Below are 11,977 nucleotides of genomic sequence, written 5' to 3'. Positions count from 1 at the left end.
ATGTCCACAAGGCACAAATCATCTTTCATCAGATTGACCCCCGTAAAAATCTATATATAGACATGAAAATTCTCAAGAAAATCACTGTCAGATATATAGAATACATACAAATGTATTTGTACCAAAGTGCTGATACAATATATTATCATATAAAATATATGATGACAACAATAATCATGTTTTTATTAGAAAATCATAAATGGACATAAATAAATAGATCACTAAGGAGACTAAGGGACTGAATCTATAGTCTCCAAACATGTCGGTTGATGCATATTCAACCATCATGCTCTCCATGCTCATAGGGTCTCGTGACAGCTTGATGGTGTCAGGTTGAGGGTTTGAAGTGAGTTTCAAACCATTACCCTTGTGGTCCTTTGCGTCCCGGTGGCGTGGCTTGGATTGCACGCGCTATCCCATGGGATGCAAGACTGATCTTGATGTCCATGATCCGCTTAAGTAAGTTGTGGCCATTGAGGGCAAAAGCCTCAAATTATTAGCCATCGATTACTTATAGGGGCAAGCCAGAGATAATTAATTTACAAGAAGTAAATTAAAACCGTCATGGTTTTGTAATACGAATGCAAAATTTTGACTCAAGTGTATAACTTGAAAATGCTCAACCTCAATTATGGGAACATAACACATTGAAGATCATACAGATCTGACAGTAATAGAGATAATCTGCACATGGGCACGAGATCCAACTCATTACCTTGTGTTTTCCTAATATAATGAGGGAGATGTTATTGTCAAAAATTTACAAGTTTGTTGTGCGGGAGAAATCAATCTCGACCGCTGTCACATGTTCATGAAGAATGGCAATGTGATAAACACATAGAACATATCGTCTCCGGTGAAAAACCGGTAATTTATTTATATTACATATTGCGTAATATAAATACATCTTAATGTTGCAAAATTAATAGATTTCAAGAAGGTGGTTCGAAATCATTAGTGCGAATCTCATTGCTAAGGATGACACCTCGAATTTTGCATATGTATTTGTAAGAAATTGAAAATCTCAATTGCAAATAGATGTATTATTCTCGACATGTAGTGAACATGGAGATACATACATCATAGAAGCATCTCGGAATACATGGTACTCAACGGAGAAAGAGTACTATGGAAGTACTGAGTTTACTTTGCAAGAGATTAAAAATCTCAATTGCAAATAGTGAAGATAAATAATTTGAACATGTCGTGAACATGGAAATTATTTAGATCACAATCTCATTCTGGAGTACACAACTACACATTACTCAACAGAGAGTACAGTATTTGAAGGCACAAATACTGAAAAGGGTCTAAAACAGATGAATGCTAGTAAATAGCACCGTTAACAGAACCAATTTGCAAAATCTTTGAAATTGAAGGCTGTGCAAATATTGGTCTGGACCATTGATTCAGCCTGGGGCCACCATGCGCGCTCGCGCTAGCCGTGCCTCCAGTGGGTCGGTGGCACCAAGATCACCATCGCGTCGAGGGCATCGTGTGGGCATGTGCCGGACGGCGACACTAACGTGGTCAGTAGATGGCCATTGCCTCGGGCCCCGCTTATCTGCAAGGATGCGAGTCGAGGGCCGCGCCGTTCGCTCGGGAGCGTCGCCGGCCTCGGTCTTCCATGCCGCATCGTGGTTGGAGGCAGTCCTCACGGTCGCCGAGGCGGCCATCTACGGCGTGCGCAGTGGGACAGTGGGAGGGCCAGGCCGACGGCCATGCTCGCGCGACGCCGGTCGGGAGGACCAGTGCACCGCGGATGCCCCCGCTCAGTCGCCTCGGTCTGGGAGGACGAGTTTGCGTCTCGCCGTGCGCTGGACGCTGAGCCGCGAGCCGCCGATGCGCGCGTTGCGCTGAGGCCGCCGCTTCCACGACCTGCTTACGGTAGCGCTCCACCGTGATGGGTCGCCGTCCCGATCAGCAACAACCAAGACTAGTATACGCAATGGTTAGTTCATCCGTTCAAAACTAGTACGTGGTCAAAACCAATCAATTCATGCATTAATTTAGTGAGTGGATATGCAAACCGGGATAACCATCGATCCATTTGACGGATCTGATTCCGCATCTCTGTGAGGAGATCGGCCGTGCTTGCCGCCATCGCTGATGAAAATTTTCTCCTGAATCCTGCTTGGAGTAGCAATCGGTGTCTCCATGCTCACATGCTCGATCCGGGCGAGTAGTACATGCATAAGATGAGTAGAAGATATATACATGATTAGATCTGTGATAATAATCACAAAAGACAACGAAGTTGATTCTTCCAAATCAATTTATTGTACGGATGCATGCAAACTGATGCATTGTCTGTCTTTTTGGTGAATGGCCTGAGGCGCCGTTCCAAGTCTTGCCGTGAGGAGGGCAGTTACTAATCAATTGATCGTGGATGCCAACGCCCGTGTCCTGCTCTGTGCGTCTTCCTTGTTCAAGGATTTCTTCCTCTTTCTGTCTGAGTAGCGATCGATCCATCTCGCCATCTCGTGGACGGGGTTGAAGACCACCATGGCTTTTTGCCCAAAGCACCATCGCGGGGCATCTTCTGATCAATTCCTTTCTGTACGCCATCTTGCCGTGGACTTGGCAGTTGCGGTTCAGATCGCCATGGATTTGCACTCGCTGGCCGCCGGTTTCTGATGTCAATCCGCCGAAGGCAGAGACAGGGCCGAGGGGCTCCACGCTGGGAGCCATTCTGCCTTGGGCGGATGGGACGCCGGGTCACTCCGGATTCCATCGTCAGTGATCGATCTGGATCGAATGTTTTCGATTCCTTTTTCGTCTGATCGCCGAGACCTCAGGGAAGAGCGTGTTGATAACATGTTTAGAATTGAGATCGAAAGACTGCGTCCGTAGGGACGTGAAGCAACCGCCTTGGTTAGGAAAGCAGGGATTATTATAATTAATTAAATCCTAACATTTTCGAACTAAGCTTTCGCCCCGCTTTATAGATAAAGCAAACATCCATACAACTGAGAACCAGTCAATGAAGCAAATAAAAAGGTCGGGGCCACAGCACAATCATGCCCAAGAAAAGAAAATGAAACATGGAAGACCACCAAGTGGCAAACTAAGAAGCTAACGTATGACCTGCGAGCCGGCGTGTGGTAGCCAGAAGGGCGTCCATGTGAACTCCCAAGACGGTCGCGGTCTCGCTGTTTAGCGAGCGGGTGCCAGTGCTGAAAGAATGCAAAAAATTTGAAGAATGAGTTAGAAGCTTGCCACGGGAAAATCCGCTCAGTTACCATTTTATTGTGAGTCGTTCAAAAGGTCCACAACATTGCCACAAAGATAAGCCAGAACAAGCGGTAATTACGGCCCACCTGGGTGGCCCTGGATTGCAGGAATTCTGCAAGATCCCAGGCCTCCCAATCTGGTCCGAGGGCCTCACGGACAAAGCTCCAAAGAGCTTGGGCAGCGGTGCAGGAGAACAAAATGTGGGTTCCGGTCTCCAGGACATTACACAAAGGGTAAAGACCATTGCCCGATCTTAAGAACCTCCGTCCCAGAGGGCAAGCGGTCACGCAAGAGCTGCCAAACGAAAATCTTATCTTGAGGGGCAATGGCGCCTTCCACAATGGGGAAAGCTAGTGAATGACCGGCTGGCGGCAGAGCGCCTGGTACGCAAAGCTAAAGAAGTCTCCTGAAGGAAAGATACTTCAGAAAATGGTGTCAGGCGATTGGGAGAGCCTCAAGGGACTACTTCCCTCAAGCTTTCCCAATCACGGACCTTATCCGGCCCGAAGGAACGACGGAACGTAATGTTCCATTATCCATCCAGACCAGCCTCAGAGACCAGTAGATGTGGGACTTGACAGATGGAAAATAGTCTAGGAAACTAAGCACGAAGCGGCTCGCCATCCAGCCAGGGGTCAACCCAAAATAGGGTACTTCCATTGCCAACCGAGAAGGAGGCACCCAGTTGGATCTCGTCCTTAATGGCTTGGATAGACCTCCAGAATTGAGACCCAACAGAGCGAGAACAAGCCAAAAGGGGTTTGCCTTGCAAATATTTCGCCTCAATTAACTAAAGCCACAACCCACCATCGTCGTGCAAAATCCGCCAAACCCATCGCAGCATGAGGGCGACATTCATGCGGCGGGAGGCCGTGATTCCGAGTCTACCTTGGTCCTTGGGCAAACAGATATCCGCCCATTTAACCATATGATATTTGGGGCAGCCATTAACCGCGTGCCAGAAGAATCTAGCCAGCTCCCTGTCAAAGGAGCCATCTACGCCCTCTAGTAGGATGTGCATCCCCATCATATACAAGGAGAGGCTAGCGAGGTTAGAGCCAATAAGAACAATTTTACTTCCTTTCGAGGTGAACCGACCGCACCAAGGTTCCGCACAGGATGCTACTCGTCGCACAAGCAGATCATAGCCACTCACCAGGATCCTGAAGTCGGACATGGGCATCCCCAGACAAGATATGGGGAAGGATGTGAGTCTGCAGTTGAGCTTATCCGCGATCCTCTGTTGCTCGGTCGCCGAGTAGCCTAAGACCACAACCTCGCTTTTGTCAAAGTTAATCTTAAGCACTGACATGGCTTCAAAGCGGAGCAGAAGGAACTTAAGATTGACTATGTCCAAGTCTTATCCCTCAACCATGATCATGGTATCATCCGCATACTGCAAGTGGGTGACACCACCACCAGGAATCAGGTGACTAACCACCCCTCTAAGGTGGCCGGCATGCTTAGCCTTATCTAAGATGCCGGCGAGGGCATCAACAACTAGGTTGAATAGAAGAGAGGAGATGGGGTCTCCCTGCTTCACTCCCCTAGAGGCCCTAAAATACGGTCCCACTTCACCATTGATATTGATAGCAATGTTCCCAGACGTGACCAATTGCATAATCTAGGAGCACCACCGTTCATCAAAACCTCTTCGTTGCATCACCAACCTCAAGAAGGACCAGTCCAGGCGGTCATAAGCTTTCTGGAAGTCCAATTTAAGGAAAACACCCTTATGGCCATGCGAAGTCACCTCGTGGACAATTTCATGAAGGGACAAGATCCCATCATGGATTCGCCGGCCCTGCAGCTCCTTCCTCATGTACATCTCGATGACTTCCGGGAGGTTGTGCGCGGCTTGTAGTTTCCGAAGAATGTGCCCTTCAGGGTCCTTTCGTTGAGGAAGTTCATCGGGTGGGTCTTGAGCACCGCCTCCTTGTGCGGGACACCCACCAGCACCGCCACGCCCCACCCCTGCATCCAGCAGATTTCGACATTCAGTCTGAACTCTAAAAAGTGCTTACAATTACTTATCATTGGAGTGCAGATATATATAGGTATGTTGAGAGCTACGTACATTCGAAGGCGTCGATGTGGCCAGTGCACTCAACCGTACAGTTGACTCCACCATTGGTCATCTCGACAAGCACCTGGAGAGCAACATTTAACAGTGAGTTCTTTGGCACAGGCTTGTGCATGTCATGAAGAATGAACAAAGGGGAAAATGTGCATCGATGGACATGAACATACCTCTTGCACGGGCTTGGTGTGGTCCTTTGGGTTCACAAAGTCCGTGCATCCAAATTTCTTAGCTGAAAAATAATGTACATGATGTTCAGTGTTCCATCCAAAAATATTTATTAAGATATAGTACTTGTTTTCCCTGAGGCAGACCGTACCGTGTTCGTATTTTGCAGGGTTCAAATCCACACCAATGATCCTTGATGCCCCAAGCCATCTTGGCCCCTTCCATGGCCTGATCATGTGAGATAGAAGCACACGGTAATTAGTCTTGGTTGTAGCACATAATTCTCTTCAGCCTGCAAAAACATGGCGTAGAACAAAAACGTCTTGGATCGTCACCCTTTTTCGGTTTCGCGACATTGAGGGTAGCACCAAGTCCTGCAGAAAAATCACAATTCGGCAACTAATAGAGGCACCTTGAACATTGTGATTCATTTGGAAACAATGACATGAGGAGCCATCTCTTACCAGTTGAGATACCACAGCTGAGAACACAAACTTTGTCAAGGGGCGCCTCGAGGTTTTTTTTCGAGGTACCCGACATGGATAACGGTGTACTCACTGAAGGTGGAGGTCCCAACGAAGTGGAAGATCGTTTTCCCATTAATGGTGAAGCGAGACTCCCCATCACCGATCATCACGCCACGATCCACGTTGATCCTGAGGAGGTCACAAAGGTTGCTCTCCTTTGATTTCAGTGGGCACACTCCTCGCACTCGCCGGTGAACACAGGGAGGATATGGTCACCCAGCACGAGATCAGTAACACCCTCTCCAACGCTCTCAACAATGCTGCAACAAGAAGCAAGTTAGTAAAAAGAGTTGGCAGAAAAGATAAACTATGAAAAGCAAACATAATACTATTTTAATAAAATGCAGAAAAGGACAACTACCAAGGAAATTAGCCACTCATAAAACGTTACAAAATGAATAAAGTAGTTATGTACTGATTGTTTTATTTTGGAAAATTATAAATGTGGTAAAGATATAACGAGGAGATCAGCAGCTTACAGAACATGGGAAAATTAACTAGTCCAAAACCATATGATTGTCCAAAGCACTTCATAGTGTGAGTTTGTGTCATGGATGATGTTATCTCATGATTCTTCATAATTTTTATCCCATGGCAATAAAATATGGACACTTGATGTATGTAGGTAGCAATCTAATTTATGGATGACTATAATTAGAAGCCAGTGTGAATAAATAATGATTCAAGATTCAAGATTCCTCCAAGCAACAAAACTGAAAGAGAGAGGATGCATACCCTCCAGCTTCATGGCCTAAGATCCTAGGGAAAACCGGAGTTTGGCCCTGCACAAATCCAAGCAGAACATCAGCAAGTTAATTAGCCACTGAGATGCATCACAATTACACCATTGGGAACACACAAAACTCTGTGTGGATACCTTGGCTTCCCAGAAGTAGACGTCAGTGTGGCAGAGGACAGTGTAGAGGATCTTGACTCACACCCCCATGGCCTGCGGCGGCGCCACCTCCACCTCCTCGATCGTACAGGCTTCCCGGCCTCCCATGCCACCGCCGCTGCAATCACGCACGAACCAGACCAATTAGATTATCTCCATTCAACAATTCCAGGGTTTCTTCACATGAAATCAAAATCAGATGAAACTAACTAGTACTGTTTCAGGAACAGACCTTTGCACTTGATCACCTTCCCGGAGGCCGCCATCCCTATCCCCGTCGGTTGCTGGCTCCAAGAACTCTAAGAGGATGGTGGATATCTGTTGCCGTTTCTGCTTTGCAGTTCGTTGATTGTAGATTTTGGTGAGGAACGAAGGTGAGGCTGAGACCTGTATATGTATACTCCTGGCGCTTGAGGAACTAAGAGCAGCATGGAGTGCAAGTGAGTAAGAAAAAAACAGCGATGAAGGCAGGGAGGGCTGACTTGGTGACCAAAACTGGGGCGACCCAGAAAACCAACTGGGTCCTCATTTTGCAACGGTCCACGACCACGCACCGTCGTTAATTTTGCTAGAATATCTCATGGTTCTCTGCATCTGCCGGATCAGTGCATGTATGGTGGATTCCTGGCGCCGGATTCAGTTTTACTACAAGTCTTTAGTGCGCGCTTTGTTGCGCCGAAGAATGTCACGCATGTACGTTTCATTAAGAGCTTCCAAAACATGAGCTTTCTAAAGGTGGTTTGTTCTAGAAATAGGGATCAAAAGTCAGAAGCAACATCAGCTTGCAAATATGGTAACAGAAAGCTCTCTGAAATATCACTAACCACTATAAATTCACAATAATCACAAGCAACTTACGGCAAAAAAAAATCATGCCAAAGAACACAATGAAATGGAATGGATCTGAGAGTGACAACTCAAACAATCTCAGGAGCTTTTGTCCCCCTTGGGTTTCATGCAGTTTATGCAAGAACTATAGACAGAGTAACTACACAGAGCTTGATCCCCTTAAACCGCAACATAAACTTCCCGCTTCAGAGTAGTTGTCTAGGCATACAACAAACAGTAATATCTTGAGATAAATGGCTCAGCGTCCTCCCTTTTTCCCTTTTCTATAAGTGATTTATGTTGAAGCTCTAGAAACAGATTTGAGGCTGTTGCATCACACAGAAACTCATCAGCACATAAATTAAGAACAAATCTCATTTGATCTATACGCACATACCTTGTTCTTGGTTGATTTATCATCCCACATTGTTTCAATGCTTCCATGTATAGCTCCAGGGATGAGATCACATATGCAAACATAAGATATCTCTAACTAGGATAACCGCAAAAATAAATTGACAAAGCAGTTCATCAAAATCTCAATAAAAATGACTTAACAAAGTTCGTGAAAACGCAAGCCTCGCAAAATAGTAGTGTTTCTTTTCTGTTGACGCGTCAAAAAAGAAACGCACAAGGCCACATCAATATAGACCATATTACTTTGCAAATCATAGAAAAATGTTGACGGCACGAATTAGGATTTGGTGCTTGGACCCCCAATGGAACATTTAGTTTCTACGTTAAGCATTATGTATGCAAAACATTATTTGGCTTAAAAAACACTGTACTGATTTTAGTTTGTGATACTGATATGTACTACTAAATATTTCTGCAATATTGAACTATGATTAATTAGATTTGTAACATTTCGAAGAGGTTTGCAAAGAACATACTACATGATGGTCAAGGTAAAAAAAAGGAAGGTACTGTGAAGAAAGAAAAAATGTAAACTGTAACTAATTGGTAATTATATTTTTCATACTCGGGACATGATGTAGGCATAAAACATCATAACATCCAGAAATGAAGCTTACCAAATTAAATCAAAGAAATCTTTCGTGTCTACCGCAGATAGGTTTCTCCTTCTATAATTCAAAGCTTCTCCTGATTTACTATAAGAGACATCATGATTCACCCCACTGGTATGCTTAGCTCTCCCGGTTCCAATAACTGTTTATGGTAAAGAATGGCCTTGGGAGCGGTGACTCTTGAGCCTGGCCAGCCTGAAAATCTGAAGCCACATAATAAAGTAAACAGAAGGGTAAATGTTAGTTCAAACAAGCAAATTGAGCTTAATTGATCATTTTCGACCTGGCATGTAAGAAACATTGTTCATACATAGGTCCTCATAGAAGTGCCAAATAATTCTGGGCACTAATTCTAGTCCAGCATCATCAGTAATTGACAACAAGGTAAGCAATTGAAATTACTTTCAATGTAGTAGCTGTAGTAGTCCCTATACACATCAAACATAACCTGCATTTGCATCATGGATCACACACAAGAAAATCGAACATGAAACAACTCAGGAACCTGCAAAGGTGGAGAGACCAAATAAATTCTGTAAGCTATATATGGACTGCCAAGGCATGGAGTCAAGTAGTAGTTACTCCGTAAGAATCGGGCTGCTAAATCATCATTGTACAACTATTACTATTTTTGGAACAATAATAATAATAATCACTCTATGCTTCAGGTATCAAACAACTAAAAATGGATTAGTGATGTATACGTTCTTTCAATGTAATTAATGTACCTAAAGAAATTGATTGAGAATCAAACATGGGCTAAGAATGATGGAAATCATATAAAGAAAATCGTGCTACACTGCTAGTACTATATTGCTCATGGCTCGCTTGATTTCATTGGACTTTATCCTACCAATTTATAACAAACTGTCATGATTACATGAGTTATGTGACTAATTTGTTGGATGCTATCTTGAATGGAGCTTTGATAGGTCTTAACCCTGGAGTGAACTCCTGGAGATTCAAGTTGAAGCATGATCCCTTGCTGGTCAGGATCAGAACAAAGTCAAAATATATGACAGTCTTGGTCAATGGACAGAGTCCTTGATCTAACAGGATTTACAACTTATTATTTGATCAACTTATAAGGAAAATATTTACTGGTACACTCGTATGACTGTTGTGAGTCATGTAATGGTACCAAAAATCAGATTAGAACTTACATTATCATTATATATCATGGAAGGAATGTACAAAGGTCAGATTAGAAGTATATATCATGGAAGAAGAAGGGGCAGCGGTCTATACAAAACATCAAGGATGTACTAGAAAGTAGGAAGATGCAGATAATTTTGTTTCATCAGTATACTGCCACATCATATGTAAATATTAGAAACAGAAAACCAGTAACATTTTTTGTTTGATAAGCGTTTATATTATTTGAGGTACATATGATAATGCTGTACGATACACAGTAACTGATGCATAAGACCAGGACCAGAATCACGGCAGACACCACGCCCAGCAGTAGGCCAAGACCAGAATCACGGCAGACACCACACCAGCAGTAGGCCAAGACCAGAATCACCGCAAACACCACACCCGCCGGAGAAACAGAATCATAGCAAAGAATAACACCCAGCATTCGTCAAACACCCATTATTCGTCCTGAGGCTCAAGCAAGTTGCTTGCCGAGTCCCTGGATGCAGCAGCGGAGACAATCCACAATACTATGCGGACATACTGCCTCAATCAGACTGCATATGCTTCCATCCGCGATATTGTACCCCTGAATCTGGCCACCACAATCGCGTCCCAGGTAGATGGTATCAGCAGCGACAGAGGGGTAAGCAGCCTCAGCTGGTACAGAAATTGAGCGGCACATGCCCATGAACACGGCGCGCCCGTTGAAGCCCTTGGCTGGGGCCAGGACCCCAGCTTCCAAATCCACTCTGTAAGCATCATAACTCCTGCCATACTCGCCGTCCAGGCTTAGCGCTCGGTGCACCAGCATCAACTCCCCGCCATTGTCCACCAGGTGAAGGCTGTGCGCCATCCGGTAGAAATCAAATGAGTCGCTCCGGTCAGCGACCAACTGGAGCCGGGGCAGCTGCTGATCCGAGCTGGTCGTCAGCACCATGACGCCCCTGTAGTTGGCGCAGTAGAAGCGCCCCGCAAAAGGCAAAACCGAATTCATGTATTCCTTGTCGACCATGGTCCAACTCTCATCGCCGGGCTTAGCGACGACAAGCCCCCTGGGATCAAAGAAATTGACTGCCACCATGGAGGCGTCGGCAACAAGACCCACGCCGGACACATTTATTGTTCTTCCTATCTCGACACCACATTGCCTGGACCGATGCTGCCCTGGTCTCAGGAGAGCGGTCATCGGCGGAAGGTCGGTGAGCTGCCGCGTGAGCGGGTTAAGCAGGCGGACAACCAGGGTGGACTTGAGGAGCAGGAGGAGGAGGCCTTCTGGGGTGAGCGCGAGCAACGTGTGCTCCGCGAGCTCCGGGAGGTCCATCCGTATGCACTCGCCTGTAGACACATTAAGCAAGCGATGTCGGCGGGGCCTGGCAAGCGCCTTGTCAAGCATGATCCACTTGCGGGGCAGGAAGCGGGCGTCCAGGCCGCCGGCGCACGGGTCCGGCGAGCACCGCCGCCACGGCCGGCACACGGCGCGGAAGCGGACATAGTCGGCCACGTCGCTGGCGAGGGCAAGCTCGGCGATCAGGCCGGCGGGCCCGTCCCCGATGTTCGCCCAGTCACGGACGGGATCCACGTCGATGGCCACCGAGTATTTTCGCTTGCGTCCAGCTGATTGGGTGTGGGATCGGATGTTGGAGGAAGGGCAGGGGCGGCGCGGATCGCGAAGGGCCCTCGGTCGGATAGCCGCCCGCCGGGAGGAGATCTGGGCTCCGGAGGTCCCCGCCACCACTGCTTGTCCTCTGACTGCGCCGCCGGCAGAAACCGACGGGATTAGGGTTAGTCCGGCGTGGGGGGACGCAGATCAGATCAGAAGCGGCGGCGGCCTGGATGGGAGTGGGATTTCCCTTTTCTTTCCCCTTTTGTGTGGATGATGAGTGGATAGGCTGGCGGCGGTGGATGCTGAAGCAGAGAGCGACGGCGGCAGTGTGTGCGGGAGCGGAGATTGGCGGCGGAGGCGGTGCTCGAACGGGAGGCGGTGTCGGTTGGTGCTCGTGCGGGAGAGGAGGTGTACGGGAGCGGGATGGCGTCGTCTTGGGGTGGGATGGGTGGCGGCGCGGAGGTCGGACGG

At 46.8% G+C, this 11,977-nt stretch overlaps 1 protein-coding gene, 1 long non-coding RNA gene and 1 pseudogene across 3 annotated transcripts; all 3 read right to left on the bottom strand.

Moving 5' to 3' along the window:
• Positions 1–4,786: 4,786 nt before the first annotated feature.
• On the bottom strand, positions 4,787–5,384 carry LOC147973181 (uncharacterized). Its single transcript, XR_015602791.1, has 2 exons — positions 5,312–5,384; positions 4,787–5,208 (listed from the first exon to the last, which is right to left on the bottom strand). It is a non-coding gene; the product is annotated as an uncharacterized LOC147973181 (long non-coding RNA).
• A 98-nt stretch (positions 5,385–5,482) lies between these two features.
• Positions 5,483–7,569, bottom strand: LOC125510879 (alcohol dehydrogenase 3-like; annotated as a pseudogene). Its single transcript, XR_015602790.1, has 7 exons — positions 7,137–7,569; positions 6,887–7,022; positions 6,745–6,791; positions 5,947–6,269; positions 5,818–5,856; positions 5,634–5,710; positions 5,483–5,546 (listed from the first exon to the last, which is right to left on the bottom strand). The product of XR_015602790.1 is annotated as an alcohol dehydrogenase 3-like (transcript).
• A 2,514-nt stretch (positions 7,570–10,083) lies between these two features.
• LOC125507420 (uncharacterized) lies at positions 10,084–11,710 on the bottom strand (the record flags this gene model as incomplete). Its single annotated transcript, XM_048672000.2, has 1 exon — positions 10,084–11,710. A coding segment is annotated over one exon (1,335 nt), but the record flags the coding sequence as incomplete, so codon positions are not given.
• Positions 11,711–11,977: the final 267 nt, after the last annotated feature.

This window comes from Triticum urartu, chromosome 5A (genome assembly GCF_056163025.1).
Source record: "Triticum urartu cultivar PI428250 chromosome 5A, HENAU_Tu73, whole genome shotgun sequence".
Taxonomy (NCBI): Eukaryota; Viridiplantae; Streptophyta; class Magnoliopsida; order Poales; family Poaceae; genus Triticum; species Triticum urartu.
The sequence above is the reverse complement of the archived record's forward strand: the minus strand, read 5'-3'. Positions and strand labels throughout refer to the sequence as shown.